This window comes from Pipra filicauda, unplaced genomic scaffold, assembly GCF_003945595.2.
Source record: "Pipra filicauda isolate LSUMZ 115617 unplaced genomic scaffold, ASM394559v2 scaffold6_size6359152_pilon, whole genome shotgun sequence".
In the NCBI taxonomy this organism is placed as follows: Eukaryota; Metazoa; Chordata; class Aves; order Passeriformes; family Pipridae; genus Pipra; species Pipra filicauda.
This window is the reverse complement of record NW_024104865.1, coordinates 5,028,547-5,055,111: the sequence shown is the minus strand read 5'-3', so window position 1 is coordinate 5,055,111 and position 26,565 is coordinate 5,028,547. Positions and strand designations below refer to the sequence as shown.

General features: G+C 42.3%; 1 protein-coding gene across 4 annotated transcripts in view; it reads right to left on the bottom strand.

Annotated features, from left to right (window-relative positions):
* Positions 1-15,214: 15,214 nt before the first annotated feature.
* RPAP1 (RNA polymerase II associated protein 1) overlaps positions 15,215-26,565 on the bottom strand; it is a 40,948-nt gene continuing 29,597 nt past the window's right edge. For 2 of the 4 annotated variants that reach the window (XM_027750183.2, XM_027750185.2), the window contains exons 18-25: positions 26,090-26,199; positions 24,055-24,250; positions 22,984-23,133; positions 22,391-22,533; positions 20,629-21,433; positions 19,406-19,582; positions 17,916-17,972; positions 15,215-17,147 (exon numbers count right to left, since the gene is read on the bottom strand). In XM_027750183.2, the coding sequence (XP_027605984.2) occupies positions 16,992-17,147; positions 17,916-17,972; positions 19,406-19,582; positions 20,629-21,433; positions 22,391-22,533; positions 22,984-23,133; positions 24,055-24,250; positions 26,090-26,199 (1,794 nt within the window). In that variant the 3' untranslated portion in view covers positions 15,215-16,991. The remainder of the gene's footprint in view (positions 17,148-17,915; positions 17,973-19,405; positions 19,583-20,628; positions 21,434-22,390; positions 22,534-22,983; positions 23,134-24,054; positions 24,251-26,089; positions 26,200-26,565) is intronic. The other 2 variants (XR_003546186.2, XM_027750187.2) reach the window with 2 other exon arrangements.

The window sequence follows — 26,565 nt, the reverse complement described above, 5'->3', positions numbered from 1 at the left end:
GGTGACTGTGACAGAGCAGAGTCCTGTCACTGTGCAACCGGTACCTGCTTTTGCATGCTTTTGTTCCTCAACTCCCTTTCTTCCCCAAAGGGTCAGGACAAAGCTACCTGCTGGCCTATAAGGGTTGTCTCCCAGCACACAGCAGCAAGTTAGGAAAAGGTAATTCTCTGTGGACAGCAAAAGGTGAGATGCATGGCCCAAAAGACTAGCAGTACTTGGTGACAACATTCACGATACAAAAGCAGCAGGTAACACCTGTGTGCCAGGTAAGAGGGGCTAAGCAAAGAGTACTCTGCAACCAGACCACAAAGCATCCTGATGCTTTGTCATAAAAGGAAGTTCTGTCCTTGAAGGGCTGGGGTCCCAGTTGTGAAAGGACCAGGCTGGCTTAGGAGGAAGACCACATGAGTTGGTAGTGTCAAAGGATGGTTATTCTGGGCCTGAGAGACTGTCATAGGTCAGGTTAAGCATAGATCATAGTGGCGAACTTTTCCCCTTGGTCTTGCTCTCTGGCGTTGAGAACACACACAGAAAGAGCTGAGGAATAGAACTTACTGCTCTCATGGGACAGCTGAGCTATCAGACAGAGGAACGCTGAGGAATCAGCTCTTGATCTCACCACTGTCACTTATTTGTGAATTTAGGGCTTTCAAACAACAAACCTAGGCAAAACACATCAGCAAATTCAGACAAAACTGCTTAATAAAGATAATATGAAAATTGCATTTTTTTTCAATTGATTCATAATTCATAAAAAGATTCCACACAGTAAAACTCAGACCTTGGTTTCTCCTGTTTTCTCTTTTGTTTTGCCTAGATCCCAAGCCCTTCAGAACAAATGTTGCCTCTTCCCAGCCTTCTCTGTGGTATTATACGCATTCACCACATTTAATCTGGGGAACTCCTAATTCTGTCAGAAGTCCCCAGCCACCTCACTAGTTGAAGTATCTTTACCAAACCCACAGAAATTAAAAGGAAACAAAATCACACCCATTCATTTCGTACAGGTTTGAACACACCGAAATTACAGATCAGAAAGACTGGAAGGTGTTAAAACTCCTGTGACAGAACAGACTCAGAGATTGCCTCTTACAATTTCTGTGTAAATTCCATATTTAACAGGAAAAGCATGGATAGGAAGCATTGCATAAGCATAGGATTTCTTTCAAGCGTATAGGAAAGGGACAATCCTGCAACACTCGCCAGGGCAGCCCCAAGCTCAGGTGGTGTTTGGAAACAGCTCACCCAGGGGATGCCTCCACTGTGTACAGAGATCATATAAACTCATTTTTACCTGTACTCTCAGATACTCCAAGAACCTGGTAACTGCATTAACACAGTACTGAGCTTGAATTAATTACCATAATTCTGGCTTTTAATTCAGGTTTGAGTTGGCAATACAGGAAACCTGAATTTTGTGTCCCTCATAGCAGGTTAGCACTGACACAATGGCATTATGCAAAATACTGAAGTAGTATGATATCACTCTGCTGGCTCACAGTTTATATTGCTGAGACCCAGCAGGGCAGGAGACACAAACCACTCAGATTGGAACGACAGATTCAGGCTCACAGCTGACTAACAGAGACATAATTCATTCAGCTTAAAGCACAAATAATGTGTAGTCATTTTAGTATGAATGCAGGACAGATATTCCCCGAAGTAGCAAATTGCCTATCCTGCTTGCATTGGAAAACTTTCCTCCTCCTGGAGGAGTGTAGTGTAGTGTAACCATCTACACAGAGTCTAATGAAAATAAGAAGGGAAGGTTACTGGCATGAGAAAGGATTGCAAAGTCTAATCTGCCACAATGGATTAATGCTGTCCTGAAAAAACTTGCTGGATTGAGCTTTCAGAACCTGTATCTAGGACAGTGTTGAAAAATGCATGTGCCACCATCACTGAGAAATGGGCAACTTCTTTCCATTCCTCTTCCATTTGCTGGGTAAACAGGCCAATCACAGAGTCAGCAGCCATGACAATTTCTGAATCAATATTTATCAAGCCCTTCTCCAACTGCTATTTCATGCCTCATTGGTCAGAGAGCATCCCCTCCAAGCAAACCAGAAAATCCTGACCTTGCAAATGACAGAGGAGCTGCCTGAGGATTGCAAAGTAGAGCAGCTCCTCTAGCTTAAAAAAAAAAAAATCACAATTCACATGACTGTCCTCTGGAATTATGTATTATTCTTCTGCCCTTTTCCTTTCTCCCATCTCTTCTTTCAGCAGCAGCCCTTGAAGCAAAAGCTTCATTTAAGAGCCCTAAACAAACAGCTGGTTCATTAGCAAAAATCAAGCCACATGCAAATGACATTAAAAGCCATGATACCCTCAAGGGAATCTGTTTTGTGTTGGGTTTTTTGTCTGTACTTTTAATGCTATGAAAGATTGATTTCTTCCTGCCCCTCCCCTAGGCATAGTAAGTGAGTTTGCAATTATTCCATCAAATAAAAACAACTAGGGGAATAGACTGATAGAAAGGTATTTGAGGGCACAAAGGTACAATCCCCCATCCTAGCATGTCACAGAGGAGACTACAGAGAGCAGAGAAACCTGGGAGAGGCCAAGTGCTCTAAGATCTCCTCTGGAAAACAGATTGTCAAAAATCAACCAACAGCTCAGGGACATTTGAAAGGAAAGAAAGCCTTGCCCTTCCTAGTTAGAGAAAATAACTCATTACAGAAACAATTGTGTCTGTGATTCTTCAAAGAAATGGTGTTACTTACCAGCACATCCTCTGAAGTGTATGGAGTACCTCAAGGAACCATGAAGGCAATTCAGTGTGAACTGTGCAGTTCAGTCTAGAGAGGATTCACAGTGCCACACAATCTGTTACTGCAGCATGTCCCTTTGCTGCAGCTTGACATGCCTGAGGTTTTCTGGGAAAATATGTTTGCACCTGAACACCCCATCAAAATATACATTGAAAGCTGAAGATGAGGTATGGTTCCAGGCAGAAAGAGAATGAAAACAAACACAAAGTGCAAATGGGAAGGAACTGAGACCGCTCTTTATTTTTTTTTTCTCAAGCAGAAGAGAAGAATTCCTCCAAGCACATTCCACACAAGGAAACTGCATCTTAAAGTTTCCTCTGAGTCCCAAGCTAAGAAGAGAATTTCTGGAACTTTGGCTACTGTTGTGTAGATGCTCCAGGTTTTCTATATACAAGTCTGTTATTCAGAATAAATAATAAGGATGATTTCTGTGCACATTTTCTTCCCACTGATCCCTACTATTCTTCTGGGAACACTTCTTCCCAAACAGTTTATCTCTTTACTATTTCTCCTCCTCTTTGGCTTGCAAGTTAATATAAAACTGGTCTTTTGATTTTATTTTCATTATTTTTGTAGGATCTACTCAAAAGACCACATTACTACATTTGAAATATTACACTGCACTCTGCATTTGAAACTCTCTCTACTCATTCAGAAAGCAGAGGAGTTTTGTTGTGGGATGTCCCTTGGATGACAGCTCCAAATTGCATAAAACAAGACAGCTTGTTGGTGCCTCAATCTCTGGGAAGAGACTTCTGTTTGTTCACACTCAAGCCCAATGGCTTCAATTGGCACTCTGTTCCTAAGGAGCCCAAGCTGACCACTCTCAGCCTCTTTTTGTACAGGTTTATTTCTCTAGTTAAGCCATGTTTCATGTGATCTCCCCTGTTTAAATTCTGCTGTATTGACTTCTGTCCAGATTTCCACATTTTAGTTGCCTTTGTATTTATCTGGTATTCAACAACACTTTCCACATTAGCAGCATCAGTGAACTAATGGGCTATTTGTTACTTCGCAGGTCATTAGTTAAGGCCTTGAACAGAACAGCCCTTCAGCAACACACATGCCTGCCCAGGACACTGCTCCTCAGTCTCTTTGCTACCATTTACCATTTCCTTACATACACAGCCCTCCTGCTGATTCACAGATCATGCGACACCACCTACATGCATACCAATGCAAATACATTTTTCTTTGTTTTCCTGCTACAAATCGCTTCAACAGAATCTCAAGTGCTTGGCATTCTCTCTTTCTGCTAGCCAAGCAATGACCACCATGTTTTCTTTGAGATACGTGTATATATATATATATGCCACAAATATAACAGTTAGTGCAATGGAAAAAACAATAATACAAAAACCTCTACTCCATAAACAGTGGGATGAAGGAAGTTCAGTTTGTTATGCATTATCTCCTGCTAGATTCTCATCCACATGTCCTAAACCTGATCTGCTAGTTTCAGGCTCTTGTGCCTTTCCCTATTTTATGGAGGGGCACACCAGAAGGGCAGGATGCTCTGTAGCCAGTCTGGACTCACAGAGATACCGAATGGCCTGCCAGTAGGAACATGTAAGTGACCAGCTGGCTCCTACCAGACTGAGCAGACGTGGGCAAAAATAGCTGAGCTGTTCCCTCAGCAGACACCAACTGATATCCACCTTCCTTCTACTCACTCGTAAGGTCCCATGGAACACACAGGGACTCAATACATTTGCTTGCTCTTCTGTTACATTGTTTCAAATTGACTGGGCAGCAGGATTCCCCACACCTCATTCCTGAAGGAAACTAACAACATATTTGTGTTGGAATGCACTTGTGTGCACCTGCAGCAAGTCATTTGGGAGTCAGCCATGGTGGCAGATGCACCTCATCAGGATCCTAAAGGCTTAGCAAGAGCAATCTCTGCCGTCAAGCCTTCTGCAAGGTCAGGGACATAAGTTTGAAATCGTATTGGATAAACAATATATTTTAAAAGGTGAATTTTTGTTGAGGTGAGGTGGTATCAAAAGATCTTATTTGGGCATCCCACCGTAAGAGTCCCCAGTAAGTCCAAAAGCTGTGAAAACTGAACTTCCACAAAAGCAATGAGAGGGACTTGATTACAGGGAGGAAGAGAAAGTCTTGTACAGGGATTACTCTCCTCCTGTCAATTGCTTCAGTGAGACCTCACACAACTATCTTAGCTGTCTGTGCTGCATTTTCCCATCTGTCAAACAGGAGAAAGAAACAGGCCATTTAAAGCAGGCATGAAGTTACTTAGTGCATTAGTGTTTATAGACTGCTCTGAGATATAGTGGGGGGGGGGGGAACAAAACATGTGGGAGGGTGGTTGAGTCAAGGATCAAATTTTGAGGCATCAACTTTAAGGTTGTTCCTCAGGGTTCGGTTCTGGGGCCAGTTCTGTTCAACAATCTAGATGAAAGAGTTGAATGCTCTATTAGCAAGTTTGCTGATAAGAGGCCTTGCAGAGAGATCTACATAGATTGGAGCAGTGGGCTACAATTAATGGGATGAAATCTAACAAACTGAAATGCCTGCTTCTGCACCTAGAGCAGAGTAATGCTGGGCACAAGTATAAACTGGGAGAGGAGTGTCTGGAGAGCAGCCCTGCAAACAGGGATTTGGAGGTGCTGGTCAGTAGCAGGCTCAGTACGGGGCAGCAGTGTATGCCCTGGTGTTCCAGAGGGCAAACCCCATCCTGTGCTGCATCAAACACAACATCACCAGCTGCTCAAAAGCGATGATTATCCTGCTGTAAGCAGCATAGATGCAGTCTTGCTTTGAATATTGTGAACAGTTCTAGGTCTCAAAATTTAAGGGAGTGAAGGTCCTTGAATATGTCCAGAGCAGGGCAACAAAGCTGGTGAAGAGGCTGGAAGGAATGTCCTGTGAGGAGCGGCTGAGCACTTTGGGCTTGTCTAGTTTGGAGACGAGGAGGCTGAGGGGTGACCTCATTGCACTCTACAGTTTCCCAAGGAGGTGAAGTGGAGAGGGAGGTACTGAGCTCTTCTCCCTGGGATCCAGAGACAGGACACAGGGGAATGGTTCAAAACTGCACTAGGGGAGGTTTAAACTGGACATTAGGAAACAGTTATTTACTGAGAGTTTGGTTAAACACTGGAACAGGCTTCCTAAAGAGGTGGTCGATGCCCCAAGCCTGACAGTCTTTAAAAGGCCTTTGGACAGTGCCCTTAATAACAAGCTTTAGTTTGGTCAGTTCTTAATTGGTCAAGCTGTTGGATTAGTCTATTCTGTTCTAAACAGCAGAACGCACAGGCCACAAAAGCATGAAGCAAGCCTTTCAAATTTGATGTGCCAGCTCAGAGCTCTGGGACAAGAAGTTTCCTCCAGAAAAGTAGGCTGGCTGGCTGAACTTCCCCAGATGATTCAGAAACTCTGACTCATGTCCAATACTACCAGTTATATTTTCATTGTTTTGTACTTGTCTTCCTTCTCCACCCACCTCTTCCTAAAGGACCGATTTGCTTCTGCGTTTCACTACAAACTCATGTATCCCTTTTCACTGCTGGTGCTAACCATGCCCCTCAAACAAGGCTGTTGAATTTGACCTTCAGAATCCATGAGTCAAACAATATGGTGTGATGAACTCACAGTCTGCAATTCATGGTCAGGTAGTGATGAGGTTACCCAGACTTCCAGCCAGCCATGTTACTGCAGCATCCTAAATAGCTTCCAAATCAAATCAAGGGTAGTAATATATTGGTGACTCGAGAGATAGAAAAGACTTTTGTCTCTGAACAAATTTATTTCTCTCTGAAATTAAGACCTTCTGATTTCAATTTCACCTCCTCTGCTGCTGCTGAAATGAAGCTGTTAAAAGCACAATGACGCGCGGCAATATCCTTTTTGGGCTAAACAAAACTTCATAGTAAACAGACGGAAGGACTTGGCACAGCTCATTCCTTGGGCACACTGGAATAGAAAAGCATTTTCCTTTGTCCATTTTCTCCCATCTCAGATAACATCTGGCTCAGTCAGGGAGATGTTACTGCACAGACACATTTCCCTGCTGCAGCCAAACAGGCCCTTGGCAGGAACTACAGGAATACACACTTTTGTGCTACCAAAAAACACTACAGTGAGTGTGCTTTTGTGGGCAATGTGGAAATCGTATGGGCACATACGTACATGTGTACAAGAGGGTGGAAATCAGATGGCTACATCGCATAAACAATTAAGTTATGAGCTGGGTCCTGACTCTATATCTCTGCTATAAACAAAAACACTTGCTAAGTTATATATAAGATGCTAAGAACAGTTGGAAGGAAGAGCTCCTTTAATTTTCTCACATGTGCCTTTTCAGAGTACAGCCACTGTACCAGAAAGATTTTGTTTATATGATTCCTAGAGGTTTTTTAACCTGGGTACACAAGAATACACACAACAGTTACCTGTGAAATGCTTAAAGCACTACTGGAACGGCATACACACTCCTGCTACATTCATGCAGTTTGCTATGCCTGCAGTTTTAAAGTAAGGGGCAATGAGGGGTCTTACAGAGAGGTGGTCATGTAGCCAGAAAGATGAACTTACCCAGAAAAAGTATTGAGAACTAGATACTCTCCTAAACAACCCAAGAATTAATTAATTTTCATACATAGATCAGTAAGCAGCTCTGTGCACAGTAGTAAATGACAGACATACAAACTGAAAAATATTCTTTGAAGTCTCATTTTGACTTGCCATGAAAAGGGAAAACCAAATCAAAATGATACATCATAATAAAAACTTGTTAGAAACCTCCTCAGGCAAGGAATATAGCAAGGACTAAAAGCTTTGATGGCATTTAGACTCCTGGCTACACAAATCTCTTCTAAAATAAAGCAATCTCTAGAATAGATAGTCAGATCAGACAATGACAGATCACTAGTTTTAGTTCATGGTCTTTCAGATAAGACATAAAACCAGGTCCTGACCTTGTGTGATCATTAAAGATCTCATAACGCTTTTTGCAAAAAGAGGGTTCTTAATCCCACTGGTCTGGAAACAATCTAATTTAGATAACTACCTAAATCAATCTTACCGATTCATCTAAATACAGCACTCTGTTCTCCAGGCTAAAATAGTCTGTGGCATTTCTGCATGCAGTAATACACGAGTAAAAGAGTCATCCTTATCTCAGCACCAGGTGAAGTGATCTTTGTATATGCACTCATTGCCACACCTACATGGGGGTTATGAAACTCAACATTTGTTAAGGAATTTGGAGATGCATAGTACAATGGATAAGAAACTTAATTATGGTGCTCAGTGCAGTTCAGTTTCTGTGAAACCCTTTCCACCCTAGAGTAGCTAGAAACTAGAGCTTATGAAATTTTGAGAGCTAACAAATAAATGACAAACACAAAGGAGCAGAATGCTTATGCCTGTGCCACTGAATAAGCCTATGGGACAATAGTCAAAGAATGGCAGGGGCAAGACTGAGACAGTTGGATATTGCCTGAATTATGGCATTGCTGACATTGATGGTCAGCAGGTGAAACTGAAGTGATCTAAAACACTAAGTTTTCAAAACATAAGGATAGGGCTCTTGGATAGGCCTTAAAGGAAAACACAAAGGTTCTTCCTAAGCACAACTTCCAGCTTCCATCCAGGAGGACTCACAAGCACGGCTCGTTTTCAAAACTTCTTTACAAATATTATCACCAGATGTCCCAAAACTCCTTAGGGTTCATTCAATACAGAAATCCACAAGCATGGATGAGAGAGCAGACAAAACCAAGCAACAGAAGCATCAACTGTGCTATTCAGTAAGGAGTTAGTCTCCCAACATAGTCAATAATTACCTCTTAGAGGAATAAAGCAGCAATAAAATCCTGAAGGCACACACAGCTGGAGCTACAGAAGACTTGAAATATGGATGTAGTGGATTTTTACTCTAATAAAAATGTAAGAGGACAATTACATCTGTCACCAGAAATATTAAGCTTTGAGAGACTTTGAGAGTGAGGTCTTAACATGACCAAGCCTGCATGCACATAAAAGAAAGCCTGGGTCAGGGTGGGCCTCTGGATATTGACAGTGAAGGTTTATTTTGACTTGAGATCTCTATTCATGACTATCTCTCAGAGGAAGTATGTTATTCTTTTGCAGCTAGATGAAAAGGAAAGCCTGTTATCAAAGCAGCATTCAGTTATGATTACTTACAGCACTTACCTCTTGTAATCCTTTGGCATTACTAAACAGAGGGCATGATTCCATTCCCATTAAGATACAAGAATAGATTCCCTGGGAAAACAATTAAGGCTAATACGCAGATGGATTACAAAGATGCTCTCACCTGCATCTTGACAAAGCAGAACATCCAAGTTTTCTTTACTAGCAAAGTCTAGTAGGTTACCATTTTCCTGATCTTCACTGTCTATTTACCTCAACAGTCTGACTATATATGAAAGTCAATTGCAACTTATGAGAAAGATTCCAAGAACAAGTTGTTTCTCATGATGACACTTGCTTCTTTGATGAGCCTGCAGAATAAGAGCACACAACAGCTTTTTAAATGTATGCAAGTTCCTGGTAAAACATTGTGCACTGGTGTCAAGAGGACACAACTCTCATGCTCACTCTTTCCTGTTCCTCTCACACTGGGGAAAAGCTCCAAGCCAAAAGGGACCAGTAAAGATTAGCTTATAGTATGCAGTAAAAAGACTTTGGGAATATCCTCCAATGATTTAGTACAGTTTGTTGGAAGGGTATGTGGTTAACAAAAAAGAAGCCTGAACTAAACCACAAAATACATTTATCACACTCTAAGAACGTTTTTCCTATAACAATTAATTCTTCATAGTCTGTTGAGGATGAACAAGAAAATCGGTATTCCATTTTGGATACAGTTTTAACATCATCACATTTAAGTTCACTGTAGCATGAAAAGTGGAAATTTCAGAAAATTGGGAAAATCTTTCACATTAGAAGACCTGTTAGTACAGTAATTGGGGTCTCCCCCATAATGAGAAATTACCTTAATCTCAGGCTATATATCTTTCTGGAGTGCATCATACTTTCTCTTTAGTTTAGACCAGAAGCTGTATTCTGGAAATTCATAGAACGGCTTAAATTGGAAGGGACCTGAAAGATCATCTAGTCCAAGCCCCCCTGCCCTAGGCAGGGACACCTCCCACTAGACCTTATTGCTCAAATCCCCATCCAGCCTGAGAAGAGGATGTCACGTGGGACAGTGTCAAATGCTTTGCACAAGTCCAAGTGGATGATGTCAGTTGCTCTTCCCTTATCTACCAATGCTATAACCACATAGAAGGTCTCCAAATTTGCCAGGCACCTTTTGCATTTAGTGAAGCCATGTGAGCTGCCACTAATCACCCTCTTAAACTCCATGTGCCTTAACACTGTTTCCAGGAGGATCTGTTCCTGCCAAGGGTTTAGTCTGACTATAAAATTGCATTTTATGTTTAGGCAAAGGCCAAGAATTCCATTCTAGCTGTAGGCTTATTGCTTCTTTCTTCCATCTGCAGCTAGGTATAGGAATCACCAAAATAAATAACTACAGAAAGCAGTAGATTGCTGGTTCAAAGGAAAAGTTAAGTTGCAAAATTGAGAATAGTTTCCTAATCTCAAAAGTATCTTGGTAGCAGAAGACAATTTATTGTCCCTAAAACAGTATTAGCAATTATATAATAAGACTAGAGAAGCTCTGCAAAATGCACATGGGCACCTGCTAACTTTTCCAACAGTGCAATGCTTGGCCTTCATGGCACCAGTGCATGCTGAGAATGAAAAGTTTTGACTCACATTGCACCGGAGTAGTTACTTACAGATAACTTAAGTTCTGCATCCTAATTTTAACCTGCAAATTGTACTGCTACAAAAAATATAAGCCCATACACCTCCCTTAAAAAAAAAAAGCTTCAGAAGCTATAAAATATAAAACCTGCTGATAAGAGCTCATTGCGAAGAAACATGGTCAGCAAGCCCATACTCTCCTTCATAAATATTTTAAGTGTTCACAAAACAGTACCAAAGAGAGAAAGACACCAAAAAGTTATTTTATATCCCCTTTCCTCCCACTTCTTTTAATAGTGGACAGATAGGAGGAGAGCAATGGCAGCTTCTGCCCAAATAATTTCATCGATCCAAACCTGATCAATCTTACAGCAGACAGTACCAAAAGGAACAAAAATGAGGCACCATCTGTGGTGTCTTCTGGGTGGCAGCATAACTAACATTTTCTGAGTGAGCTGACACTCATGTCAGAGACAAGAGATGCAGGATGGTTTAGAGAAACTTTTGTATAATTCTAAATTTGTTTTTTATAATCTATGTTGAAAGATACATTGATGCCAGGAGTAGCAAGCTGCTTTATTTTTAAAGATGCTAACAACATACCTTCACAGTGGCTGTAATTGTATCATCATGCTATGTCACCCCCCTCTGAAACTACAATTCATTGCCAGCAGTGCAATACCTGAAGTTAATTCAGAGCTCTTTGCACTTCCTGTTACTCTCAAGATAACAGAGAGCCACCCCAAACATGCATTGTGCTGGAAGCTGCTAACGAAAGTCCATGTGCACTGAGGAAGCCTAGAATACTGTTGTGGAGATGTGCTCCTTCATTTTGTGAGCAAAAATTTGCTGTGGTGGAAGCAGTAACAGTAAAAAGTCACTTAATACAGTTACTGTCCTTTCAGGAAGACAGATCCAACAGATTAATTGCTACAGTGTCATCAAATATCTGACAGATCATACCCAAATGGTGTGGTGTGCTTACACCACCTACGTAGCATGGATCTTAAAAGTAAAGTTACAGCCTTCTTTGCTGTAAGATTTCCAAATGGGCATGTTGCGCATGTTATTTATGGACATCTGCCCAGACCTTCAGATGAACACCCCAAGAGACGTGAGCTTCCACCTCAAACTCAGCGGTGACATCTCAGTTCTCCAGTTTAACTGTTGAATTATGGATTGCTTCTGCAAACAACCAAAAGAGTGAGAAAAGCCAACAGAGAAGAACTAGAAGTTACTATAATGGTGGAAAACCAAAAATAGAAAGGCAAACTAATGTGTACAGAAGGAGAGTCGAGTGACTGAGGGACATGGAAGAAAACAAATGAAGGGAGTACTAGGGGGTAAGGACACTGTGGAGATAGAGGGGAAACCACAAATTTCATCTCAATCTGAGAGACCCAGAAACAACATCCAAAAGCTGAGCCACTCTCCAAGCTCACTGGCTCACTCAATCCTTCCCTTTGTCCCATCCCAAAGCTTCAGACTGGTTACTGTGGTTGGGGAGCAAGGTCCCAGCAGCCACCCAGCACTCTGGAGAAGCAGAAAAAATGGATGAAACAAAGTATTTACCTCCGGTTGATGCTGCTGCTGCTGACCACTCCCCAAGCTCCCTGAGGGCTGGTGCTGGGCCCAGGTGTTCCCCGTTACTTGCCCAGCCCCATAGTTGTTGCCCCTCAGGATGGGTTCCCAGCACCCAGATTACTCCACAAAACTTCCTTCCAGCTGCAGTCATCAACTAAGGCCTCAGATTTTAGCACACACTGTCACCTATGTGGCTCTGCTTTGACAGCAGTAGTATTTCTCCATCACACAACCTCCCTTTTTGTTGTGGCCTGGACAAGCAGCTGCTTTGTAATGAGCATTGACTTCACTGGTCTGGTTTGTCATCCATGTTAGATTAGGGTAGAGGGACACAGAGGGTAGGTGCCACTAATCTTTCCCATATGCCTTAGACTTCATTATAATGTCCATACACAGTACTTTTTGGAAACATCCATTGACCTGATTGGACTTACGAGCTGGTTGCTCAACAGACATCAAAGTACTGCAGAAAAGTTGCCCGGGGTAGAATAAAGCAGATTCCTCTGGTCTCTGGAGCCACAGGTGTCTGTCAGTATCTGCTAGTTACAGTCCACTAGCAAATAAAGAACTGGACCCAAAGATGGGCCAGGTGTTGCTCTGTCTACAATGTCCTTTGTCAGTAACCTACTCACGATTGCTCAGGTCAGGGTTGACTGGAGGCTCAGAACACCATCAGTGAAGCATCTGGTCCTCAGTCAGGTTGAATTGGAGCTCCTTGTGCTTTGGCTGGCCAGAAACCTACAGACAGCATTTTTGCAGCAGCTGTTTTGAGACTCAAGATTACCACAAAAAAGGGAGGGAGGGGAACAGACAGCGACCAATTTACCCCTGATTGAAACCACTATTTATCATGCAAAACGCAGTTCTGAGAGCATGGATTCTGTGCAGATTCTCCATCCAAAGGGAGAGGGTAATCCAGTTTTTAAAAACTAGAGGAAAAGGCCAGGAAATTACCATAAAGTTATTTAAACAAGGGATATCAGAGGGCTAGCTTTGTAAATGGAAAGCTTATATGAGCTTCAGTAAGCCAATCGGAATAAATTTGTTTTGTCCCCCAAATATGATAATTAGCTGGAGGCAGCACCACTTCATCAATGAGAGATTTCCAAGAAGAACTTTGCAGAACTAGGAAGGAGCACAAGTGACAATAAAAATGCCTTCTGCTCTACTTTCTGTCTGACACCGAAAGAAATGCACTTGTCTGACCCGTAATATATTTATACACCCCCATCTTATGGCTTGTTCATGACTTCATCAGCAAAAGGTGTTTAGGGTTTGCCTGATGTTAAGTGGCCAGACAGAATGCATTAGTCTAGAAATGGCTTATTAAATTCCACTGTCAAACTGAAGGAGTCAATAAATACAGTGGAATGTAAGTGCTTTAATTACATAATGCTTCATGTGTACTGTTAAAAAGTTCCCATACAACATAGTTTCAGTTCTGTTTTGATTTCTTCCTTGCCTAATGCATTACTTTCTTCTGCCAGGCCTTGTCCTACCTCAGTGTGTAGTACTGTCAACCACTGAGTTGCCTACATCTTTTTTGGGAACTGCCCCTACTCAGCAAAGTGGGCCAAGTCATCACATAGGGATTCTAAATTCGGGGAATTCAAACCACTCATGCAGTTGAGGGATCACAAATCAACTCCATTTTTTCTAGGCAAGAAAGGACGTCCTTCCAAGCTGATGGAAGCTCACTCTCCCATTACAAAATGCAAAAAAAGATTCAGTAGAATGCAGAAAACTTCAGCCATTAAAGTTATGGGATGCAAAACCGTTGACAACCCCACCATCTTACTTACCAACTCAACAGCAGTACTAAAAGCATTACCTTCAACTCATCTCCAGTACAATCAATCATTTTTAAAAACACGTCACTGCCTTCCAGCACAGCCCCTGCTAAATTTGTACCATATAGATTCCACCATTATCCACATGGGACAATATCAGTAACTTGGATGAAATCAAGCATTTTCGAGCCACAAAGGACCAAAAGATGAGGCCTTTTTTTGTTTCTAAGAATTAAAACATAGGCAGGGATAGTTTTATTTGGTTGTTGTTGCTGGTTTGGTTGACTTCTGATGAGAATTATCAGACAACATACGTTGTTCTGAGCTAGAACCACTTCAACCCCAGAAACCTATTTGTGGGTCTTATTTCAGCAGAATTATTTTCTTCTCAAGGAAATCTTAAGCTTTCAATAAAGATTTAAGAAGTCACATCAATTTTTTGGGGACAGTTTTAATTTTCTTCATCTCCTCACTCACCCTGATCAGGATTAAACTGGATTAACAGAACTGGCATGCTTTGGTCCTGTCTCTGACTGCATTCAGCTGAAGTTTAAATCTTACATTCACTCTACCAGGATTTTTCCAAAACGTTCCTGCTGGTAAAGCACCGAATAATTCTTAGCAACCTATCACATAAAATATTGAATTCTCCACACTTGCTCCAAAAGGATTTGCAAAAGTAAAAACCACAGGAAATTCAAACCATGTTTAAAGGCTGGTTGTTTTTCGGTGGGGTTTTTTTTCCAAGTTCCAATAGCGCTGAAGCTGAGAAAGCTTGCATTTAAAACTAGACAAAGCAATGCCCTCTAGTGTTCTGCAGAGAAATCTGGTAAAAGGCTGCCCAAAGCCTTAAAAAATTCAAGCTTAGGACTGCTGTACCACCTCAAGTGACATTCGACATTTTGAAAACTCACATGCAGCATCCTTAGAATTTTCTGCACATAACTGTGGCCTGCAGAACTATTTGAGATCCTTTCTTTTCCTTCCCTCCGTTGCTGATACTTGTATCACAATTTCAAATACCATCCATGGTATTTTTACTGTCTTCCCACCTGTGGTATGTGACAAATCACATGATACCCACTCTGCACCTTCCCCAAGTACACACAGCATTTGGTACCCTGTATTACTGACCCATCACACAACATGTCATTTTTGGCTTGAGGAGCTTTCTTACAGAGCTGCAAAGCTTAGTGCATTTTCTCACAGCAGTAGCATTCCCAAGATATTGATAAATTGCAAATGGAACTCTCCAAATTCAAGAAAGACTTAAAGAAAAGCAGTCTCACAGTTAAAAAAAATAGCTGCATAGTTCTCAAAATATTTATTTACACCCTGTACACAATACAAAACTCAACTTTGCATCGCACAAAGTAATGGAAGAGATTTTATAACTGGTGGTCTAAAAAGCAAAAGGCGAAGTCCTTGATGAAGGCTGGTCTTAAAGGGGCAGCTAGGAGTCCTTATATTTTACCATCCATTGCTCTTGAAAGACAACTGCTGGGCTCTCACCATCTAGATAAAAGCAGAAAAAAGATTGAATGGAAATGCCAGTTTTGCCCTTTCTGAAATAAGGTGAAGGAAAATGAAACTGTTTATTTTTTGGCAACTTAAGGGGGACTGATACACTTAGAAAACTGCCAATACAAAGACAGCAACCCAGTCACAAATGCCCTAAGCTCTATGTGATTATGTAGCCATTTGAGGGGGCAGCAACACTTGACTTTTCAGGTGAAAGAAAGATACTGTTATCATTGGACACAATGATCTTAAAAGGTCTTCTCCAAACTAAATGATTCTTTGATTCTATAAAGTTGCTATCTGGACTTTGTTTCTTGTCTGAACAATTTCAATAACTACAAGCAGGCCTATTAACAGTGTTTCATACTCCTCTTGGGACATTGACTGGAGCAAGGTTAATACAGGCATGGTTTCTTTGGAGGGAAGCTAACTTGGCCTGTTTGATAGGTAACAACAGGAGCTTAGGCCTTCAGACTAGGCATTACCCTGCACCTTCCAGAGGAATTTATTTGTAAGAACAAAAAATCAGAAATACTTTTATGAACAAACCTTGTTAAAGTTCTCCAAACAAAAGCCTGCCAGAGTGACTGTAGTTCTGCAAAAATTACTGGATATAAAGAAAACATCCAGGGGGATCAAACCTAGAGTAAATTCTGGACTTGATGTGGCACTTGTGAGGAGCCTTTTAGCCTTGTGTCTAAGGCTGCAATATAGAATTTGGATGTAGAAGTGGGATCAAATTAAACATTGATAAAATTACATTTGAGCTAAGAAACTCCACTTCAACATTGAAATTGCATTCTCCTCAGAAGGCAATCAATACATATTCTAGCTAAACAAGCAGATGCTTTTTTTTTCTCTAAATTATTTTTGATCTTGTTATACATGGAACCAAATTAAGGGAAAAAAGAAAACAGTTTAGAGACTATCCAAAAGACAGCCAAGGGAAGATATTCATGTTTGTACCACTGCATTAGGTATTAATATTTCTTAGAGATCTGACGCAATACATCTGTATGCACAGAACACTATCCTGAAGAAACTGCTTATATATATATATTAAATGTAAGGAATAAAAGAGCTCTCAGGATCAGCTTTTTCCCTGTCACATCATCATTCTATTTGTAGGGGATAGTGTGTGGAAAGGACCATTCAAAATTCAGGGTACAAAAAAAGCAAGGGAAATATCTAGGGAAGATAGACAGCATCTTGAAAACCCAGTTTCCAGCCTGACTGAATGAAATAGCTTTTCCAATTCCTTCAGTTCATCCAACAGTCCAGCGCCTTTCAGACACATCCTCACCTTCTCTGGGAAGAAGAAGAACAACACGAAAGAAAATGAAGGAAAATGCTCCAACATTCAACACAGAAAGGCCACACACGCAAATACTGTGCATTGTTCTGCAGACCTGGGAGCATTCTATCAGTGCTTCATGTGGCAAAGATGCCAAGAATGTCCAGATAAATACTAAAACCATCTGAGCTGCAAGTAGTTTCATCAGTGAAGTATAAACTGAGCTCTTCTTATTCACCTTGGCTCTCTTCATGCACAAGTGTTTTGCTATGAGTCTAGCGTTGGTGCATTCTCCTTATTTTCTTTCTGTGTCACCATCTGCAGGTACTTCAGTCTCATGGGAGGGAGCTGCTCATAAAGGTCAAATCCCATAGGGTTCTCTGCATTCAGCAGTCTGTAGTACAGTAGGTGTTTTTTCAAATTCTGAAGAAAGAAACAGTAACCATTAAACATGTCTGAAAGGAATCTAATCTTTTCCACCATCTCCAACACAACATAGCAATCTGCAGATAGTACAATTCCATCATACCCAACATATTTAATTATATCTTCAATCAAAGAGCTATAAAAGGCAAGTTTCTTGCAATAAAATTTACTTTTGATCTGTATGAGAATTCCTCTTCTGAACACAACTCCACCGTCTTCTCAACAGCCTCTCATAAGGACTTTTTTGCCAGAAACCCAGGTGGGGTTTTGAGTGGGATCTAATAATTTACCCTCGACACTAATCACAGAGGGCCAAATGACCCCATTCTGTCACAAAAAGGATAGACTTTGGCAAGCTCCTTGAGAAAAGGAGAAACCTTGCATCAGTTCTACTCTTTTCAGGGGAAGCATTAACCTCAGAGTTAAGGCAGATCACTGCTGTCTATCTATTCATAGCTGTGCTAGAATCATTCCTCTAGCACCTCTAACTATCCAGATATAATGCTGCCTGGACAAGACGATTGAAATACAGTACAGGAGATTCATCTAGGTTTCAATGGGCTCCATGTTTTGAGTTTAATTACTACAAGAACTGGTTAACAGTATTTATAGACATTGCAGGCCAAAATCCTACTGCTAATCTCTCATTCTCAAATTAGCAAGGTAGTTAAACACAAATTTCAAAAGCCAAATATAAGTATGTAAGAGTACCAGGTATAGAAAATTTAATTCCCAGGGGTACAAACTGAATCTTATAGATCCTACCTCATCCACCAACAGCCATGTTTTCCGCAGCATGCTCTTCCGAGCAGCATCAGTCTCCTGGGAACAAAACACATACTTTCCTTAATAGAGTACAATAATAATTTTGCCCATGAGCATACAGCACTCCAGGATGATTTGTTAATTATGACAATGAGCAGCTTGTTCTAGCAGAAAGTGCTTGAGATGGCTATCACTTGGATCCTGCCTCTCTCCTCCTTTCCCTGATCTGAATCTCAGCTGATTTCTCATCCTTCAGGTAGAACTGCAGATGAGAGGTGAAGTGTTGTTAGCACAACTAATCATTGCTAGAGGCTCCAAGGCCACGGGAAAGCTTCTACTTGGTTACTCAAGCAAAGTGAAAGTAAAAAGTACTTTACACCTTAAGATTGCTCAGGCAGAGACCAAATCTTTTACAGAATCACTGAATATGCTGAGTTGGAAGGGACTTTACAAGGACCATCAAGTCCAACTCTTAGCCCTGCACAAGACCATCCCCAAGAGTCACACCATGTGCCTGACGGTGTCATCAAAACAATTCTTGAACTCTGTGAGGCTTGGTGATATGACCACTTCCCTCAACTGGCTGGCGATGCTTTGCTTGATGCCCCCAGGACACGGTTGGCCCTCCTGGCTGCCAGAGCACTGCTGACTCATATTCAACTTGCCACTGACCACGAACCCCAGGTCCCTTTCCACAGCACTGCTTTCCAGCATCTCATTCCCCAGTCTGCACATACATCCAAGGTTGCCCCATCCGGGATGCAGAATCCAGTACTTCCCCTTGTTGAACTAAATATGACTGGTGATTGCCCATCTCTACAATTTGTCGAGGTCTCTCTGCAGGGCCTCTCTACCTCTGAGGGACTCAACAGCTCCTCCCAGTTTTGTGTCATCTACAAACTTGCTTAGTATCCCTTCCAGTCCTGTGTCCAAGTCATCTATGAAGATGTTGAAGAGCACAGGCCCCAAGATGGAGCCCTGTGGAACCCCACTGGTGACAGGTCACCAGTCTAATGTCACCCCATTCACTATTACCCTCTGACCCGTGAGCTGATTGCTCACCCACTGCGTGATGTGTTTATCTAGCTGTGGGCCAGACTCATTTACTGTGGGAGACAGTATCAAAAGATCTACTGAAATCCAAAAAGATTACATCAACTGGCTTTCCTTGATCAACTAGGTGGAGCTCTCTCTGCCTACAGCTCCCTCATCCTTTCTGCTTTATTCTTCCCTCGATACCACAGCCCACATAGTTGCTGACTTCAAAAATTTATGTGGGACTGGCTACCATTAGTGCAAGTACTTCAGGGCATAATGAACAAAAGCTGCTGCCTCATACGTGGTCTACTGAACAGCCGACCAGTCCTCTCAACACAGCTGCTTACAATCTTTGTTTTTAAGTCCCAAGGTCAGTGATTCACCACGAGCCACACTGGACCCCTGGGAGAGCAGATGCAAAACCCAAAGAAGTTCTGCTATCCGTCACCTACCTGCGTCGCACTTTCTTGGGAGAAAATAAAGCTGTTCACATGAGCCACAGCCACCACGTAAAGAACAGGGCACCAGGTGTGACGCAGCGCACCAGTGACCAGTGTTCGGAAGTAGAGTCGCAGGAGGTTCAGGTTATCCTCAGGAGGGGAAGTGTATCGCTTAAGCGGCACAGGGAACTGCAACAAACCCATACAGAGGCAACATTACAATTTTTGTCAGGGTCTAAGTAGTGAGGGGAAGTTCATGATTTCTAGGGTGTTCCCCAGCTGTTTGCACATGGCTGCCTATATAACATGATGTACATGGCGGCATGACCCCCATTTGCAGCAAGAGCTGCTACTGCCCACACTGACTGATGTAACATGCCTTGACAAAGCGTTCTCAAGACCTCTTCAGCTTTATGGAGCGATGTTTTACAGGTTCTATCACTGCAGCTGATTTTTGGCACAGGTAAGAAGAGTGGTTACAAAGTAAGTAGACAGAGCACTTTTGACAGCACCACTAAATTCTATCTCTTGTGCTCTGCTTATTCAAAAAAACCAGAGTCCTGAAGTTGACAGACCAAATTTTCGTGCCAACTTACCCAGCAGAGCACAACTCCAGTATGACTAAATGTGGAAATATGGTTGATAGGGAAAATTAGTATTTGTCTATGCACTGGGCAAGGAAAAGGTTCTCACCAAGGTGTGAAATATTTATTTAAGGGAAAGGCAATTGCTGGCGGAACATGGGATGCGGTGAGCCCTTCATATACAGCCTATAAATTAGAAGGTTCTCAATCACTAGACAAGCAGGGTGTGGCACAGTTTCCACTGAAGACTGAGCGATTTCACAGCTCCTGCCCTCCACATATACATACTATCTGCTTTCAAAATAAAGTTCAAAAGGTGTCTGAAAATGCTTATGTGACCTACAGCTGCTGGACTTTGCTCTTTAGACTTACAGTCAATCAAGCTGTAAAATGTACATACTGCTGGTACAGCCTTAAATCAAAAGAACATTGCTCTCCATTCCTATTCTATTTTACATTTCATGAGTTGGACTCCCTTTAAGGAGAATGAAAAGCTTCTAAGCAAAGAAAGCATGATTATTCTACTGGAACAGAGGAATGGGGAAGAAGGGGAAGGGCTGTGATGCCCAAATCAAGGCTGGAGAATCACAGGCAAGAGCCCAGTAATCCAGAAGTATGCAGTGACATGCAACTACCATAAGCCAGGATTACCTGCTGTAACGGCACTCCAAGTGCCCGCAGGATATTTGTGTGCTCCCCAAAAACAGAGAGACGCAGATGAACACTGAAACGCTTCTGCAGAGGTAGAAGAACAAAGACTCCAAACAGTGGGTCTCCAAAGGAGACACCTTCAAACTGCTCCAGGAGACTTCTATAGAGGTCATGGAAGGATGCCAAACCAGGGAGAGGAGCATCCAAGTTCAGGGAGTCCAGGGCCTTGGGCTGGCAGTACACAGAGAGAAGGCCAGCTGTGTAGCGGTGGATTGGTGCTTCTAGAAAGAGGTCACAGCCTGTGAGGAAGACACACATAAGCCGTGCAAGTTTGGCAGCAGTAGGGATGCTCTGAAGGGTTTTATCACGCCAGGTTTCCAGCAGTAAGACCCATTGCAAGTTCCAGGTCACAGTATTGACAAGATCAAGTGGGAGAGAGTTCAGTACAGCCCCATGTGTCTCTGCATTAGTCACTTTGTTGTAGAGGCTGATAAGTGGAAAGAACGGCCAGTCTGAAGGCAGGATGGGCCCTCTGACCTCAGGAAGCAGCATTGACTGGATGAGGTAATTCCGCCCTTGGTAGGACGCTTGGGAATGCATAAGAGTAGGCTGCAAGTGGACAAAATGAGAAAGGTAACAGGAACGAATGGAAGGCAGATTCTGATACGATTCTCTCAGCAGGGCACCACGAGTAACCTTTGAAAAAACTGCTGTCGCAGAGCCAGGCTGAGCCAGTTTTGCACTGGTACCCAGATGCAGAATATCAGAGAAGTCAGCTGCTTCTGGCCCTCCAGCTTTCCCTTCACTGTAAGACAAAGACAAACAACAGTTTAAGAAACAAACAAGCAAAAAGCCCCCCTAAAACACCAAACAAATAAAACAGCACATAAATTCATCTCTACAACCTTCCTGGAACAGGAAGAGTAGCATATGCACAGCACTGGCAACACTTTCTACAGCATTCAGGTACTCTAATACAGAATGCCCATAAAGCACCAGCTATCTTGGTATTCATAGGGAATTCACAGAACCACCTCTGGAGTTAGCAACACTGAGGCTGTGCCATGAAAAACCTCCACATGATACCAGCAGTCTGGTGTGGAGGCTGAAACCCCTTTTCCACAGAGGCAGCCTACTTACTAACACAGATGTCAGGGTGCTGAGATGAAATACTGTGTATCATATAAGGCCTACATGAATCAGTAAGACAATTCTCATAACAGTAGCTTTGCAGCTGGCAGTGGAAAGGTCAGGGGAACCATACAGACTGTCAGAAACTGTGTGTGTGGAGGGTGTTTGTCAAATCCATATGCCATGATCTCAGACCAAACACTGACCATTTTGCTGACCAAACAAAAAACTAAAGCACCACCACACAAACATACAAACCCACTCATAAACTTCATTAAGTTTTTCAGGCTATGTCAAATTCCCATTTATTTTCTAGAATTGCTACACTCTAGATGGCAGATGCCAGGCCCTAGTGAAAATCAGTTCTATCAGGAATCACACAAGCCTTTTCACAGAGGAAACCAAAAGAAACCGGGCACATTTCTCAACATTGGTACACTAGAGAGAAATATGCAACCATGGTGCTTGTCTGATTAGAAGGCTCAGTGCCTGAAGAATAACCACAATTCAAACACGGGCCCTGTTAAACGCCAGAAATTATGACAAAATTACAGTGCCAATGTGGTTTTTTCCATTTTCCCCAAGTTTTCCCATGTACCAGCCTAGAGAAAGGAAAAAATGCAAAGCTTACGGAAGAAACTCTGGATTAAAGGCAAGATCCAGTAGGACCTTGTGAGCCAGATGCTCGCTCCCTGGCAACAGGCGGCTTAGCAATGCCATGGCAACACAGTGATGGAGTGAGGCATGCTGGGTGTAATTCGGACAAGCGCCTGCCTGTACAGGAAACAAAACAACACATAAAAGCACTATATCATTTGTCAACAAAGACAATCAATGAGGACAGGAGGGTCAAACAAGACACAAATCTTGCTGGAAAGTGAAAGACTGAGGCAGGCTGCAAGAGTTGTCAGCATTCATACCAAGAGATCTTCCTCCTTCCCCTGACTGCCTTAGGTAGTCAGACAGTTTTTTAGCAGCACAGTTGAAAACTTTGTTCTTACTCTATCCCAAAGACAGGCAAAAATATATTTTGCCATCCAAAGTATTTTGGAACTAAATCCCCACATCAGTAACTGTAAAGATGTTATTTGCTAATGGGGCATAAAAGTCATCTGAAGAGTCGCCAGACCTAAGTCAGACACAAGAAAGAACATGGATGTGAAGACTGGTTGCCAGCAAAGTCAATTCCTTATGTGAAAGAAATGAAAGGACTAATAACAATACCATTTTCTGAGCCAATGCTAACACAAAGTACTGCAGATGATATTCATGGCGTAGGATCCACGCAGATGAGGGAGTCACAGAGGGAGGTCCAGTCTGCCAGCTTTGATGCAGATAATCCTTCAAGCCTCTGAAGCCCAGCACAGAGCTGTACTGTAAAGGAATCACAAGCAGGGGTACAAATAAGACAGTCTGTGCTTGGAGGAAAGTAAAACATAGCCCCCTCCAAGGCTTACCTCCTACCTCCTTATATGAGAATTCCTGTTGGCTACTCCAAAAGGGATATTTAAAAACAGCCTGATAAATATCTGTTTTTCTGCCTCTGAGTTCACCTGCATCCATCATGACCATCCCCATCACAGGTAACCAATGGTCACTGCCTGCATAGTGCTTCAGAAGGCAGAAGTCTGGCCAGGGGCTTAAACATCTTTTTCCCTTATCTGGCCAGATATTTCTATTAGTATTTACCTAATTCAACAGAAGGTGACAGGAAGGCTTTGAAAAAGCTTATGCTAGGTACTCCATCTCTCTAGGGCTCAGTCATTTCCTCCTCAGAGTCTGTAATCTTCCATAACTCACTCATTCTACAAATTCAGGACAACCTGAAGTAGGAAGGAACCTCTTCAGTCACTGTAGTAGTCATTCTCTTATTTAATATTATCCCATTTTCCTTTGTTATACATGCTTCAACCATGCCTTTCCTCCACTGACATTCAAGCTACTTATTCTGCTTAGCCAAACAACAGTTACTCAATTTTTCTCAACATTCTTTATAAGTCCATCCTTTAAGTGCCACTTGCTCTATAATTCCAGCTTCCTGGCGTCAAATGGATATTGCAATTCAAAGACGAGGTATTTTTCAGATCCTCATCCCATCTGTTCTGAAAATGAGGGTATTTCTCTCTATAATACTTGAATAGTTTTAAAATAAAAATGCACAGCAATTTGTTTTTAACGGTCCTTCTAACATCTCTTTTAAGCCTGGAAAGATAGAAATACTAATCTCCCTCACAAGTATATCATCGTTCACCTAGAATTTACAGTGAAATTTACAGTGAAAAATTCTTTTCTTACCTTGCTGGTCAGGCCCTTGTGAATATCAGTGATACTATTGATGAGAAACAGGAGGGCAGTAAGGAAGGGGAAAGGTGACTTGGAGCCAACCAGGCTCAAAGGAGGTTTGCCTCCAGTGCAACTCAGAGATGAAATGCTGATGATGGATTCTGGTGCCGGGGAACAGGACAGAGGGTTGCACAAAGCAGAACATGGCCTGTGTGAACAAATAAAGAGAGGGGGGTCAGGTCAAAAGCATTCATACTGCTGAGGAGTTATCTTGTAAGGAATGTTACTTTCTATCTCAACTGCACCACACATTACAGCAAAACGGAAGCCCTGAAGACTGTGCAAGAAAAAAACTAGTATCATGGTTAGTCCAGTAAGCACTACTGCCATACAAGCTAATGCCAGTGAGCTATCACGAATTCTTATCTTCAGCTAAATTGGTCACAACAAGCAGAAATACTGATGCAGTGACGCATCTCTGATGTCAAGCATTTGGAAACACCAGACCTTCGATTGAAAAAAACCCCACACATTTCCCCACATACATATGCAAACCAGGCTAATAAAGCTGCCCACCCACTCAAGACATTACGGAAATAACCTTGTAGGCAAAGCCAAAAAGCCTGATTACAACTAAAATTGACATGGCAAAAACGCTGCCCTTTATGTGCTCATGAAATGCATATTTTTAGAATCTTTTCAGAAGAAAACTAGCTTTAAGGTACATAAACATGACCATGCAAACCACTCTTGGGGTGCGTGTGTTCTCTGCAGTCAAAACTAGAACTTTTCGTACCAGCAGTGCTTGTGGGCCCCACACTGGATAAGCCATGTCTGTACAGGCAAGACTGCCACAAGGAAGAGCGACTACAAGCATGTTGCTCAGTGGTAATGGGGCAATAGGAAAAACCCTGTCAAAGATCCATATTGTTACTCTGTGACAGAAAACGGTTTGCTTAAATGCGTGGCTCTTTCTACCACTGGCATTACATGTAGGAGATGCATGAACGCATCTGGAGCTCATGGAGTACCTTGAACTCCTGGCCCTAATCTGCCCAGAAAGTTTAGACAAAATTGTAAAAATATTCAGGCAGAGATTAACTTACTCTTCATTTTCACCAGTCAATGTTAAGAACAGCGTAGGAGAATTCTTGCTGATGGGTTCTTATAGTCTGACCTAACCCACTGTTTTCAGACCCCAAGGGGCAGAAAAGGGTCTAACGAGTGCTCACGTTGGAAGCTTTGGTGCCAAGAGCTTCAGACATCGGTTCCAGTCATGAAAGAACATGGACCAAACTGTTTGGTGACCATTCAAATACCACTTAAACTCAAAAATTTCAAGTGTCCCTTATATCAGATGTTCTCAGAAGCAGATGGATTTCTCCCTGATTACCAGGCCTTTTAGGTTCCCACTCTCCTGGTCCAGAGGATTGATCACAGCCTAGTAAGGAGGCTCCCTCTACAGCAGAAAGACAGAATATCTGCAGTGCTTAACTGTTCCCACAATCAGAGCTTATGTTATCCCGGTATGTGGCTTTTCACTTTTCCACAGGGGCTTTCAAAGCCTTAGTGAAGCTCTGCAGGAGCTTAAAGATGTGAATGTACTAAAAATATTTTATATATATAGCATCACACAGAGCACATGAATGGTACATGCACATACACATCCCCCCTCCTCACATAAGAGGGACTCAACTAATGTTTTTTTTAAAAAAAGCAGTGAAACCAAAGCAGAATCAAAGCCAAGAGTGACTAAAATAATCTGAAATGGATATGAAAAACACAGCTACATGGTAAAACAGAGATGCAGCAGCATCTCTGAGGTAGAAAAGGAGGAACTGAAGAACTTCTGTGGCCATCATGCTTTTTCTGTGAGGGGAAAGAAGACAGCAGTGTGCAGAGCCCTGCTGCGCTCTAATTCACACTTCTGGGGCACATAGGTACAGGGAAAAGAAATGGGAGGGGGGAGAATTGTCACACAGTACAGTGTAGAAATGAGGCTCCCTTAGCTTCTGGCAACAGCATCTTAGCAGTGAAATGGTTTTACCTGAGCAAGTCCCACATGCTCTGTATGGCTGGCTGGCTGAGAAGGGGCTGCAGCACCTGAGATGTCAAACATTCCAGTTCCTCTAAGCAGTCAATTGGATTGACTGATGGCTGCAGAAGACATGGAGAAACACAGGAAAAGACGGTGAATGATGAGTGTCTCCCAGTGAGGACAAAAAGATAGATTCGTTTAATTGCTTTCTCTGTGTTTATTCTTTTTTGGCCAGACCACATCACCTACAGAGTGGTACTGCTCTAGCTTAGAGCTGGCCTCACTGCTCATAGTGTGGAAGCTGAGAGCTGGCACCTCAAGGTGTTCTCGCACTCAAGTATTAAAATGCATCTCAGAGATTCTTAATTGACTGGAAGCAAGGTATGGGATCCATGGGATCAAGATTCCCTAAAAGAAAACTAGGCTAAAGCCCCCTCCTCATACCATCTACATCTTTCTATTTAAATTGAAGATCACACAAAGGT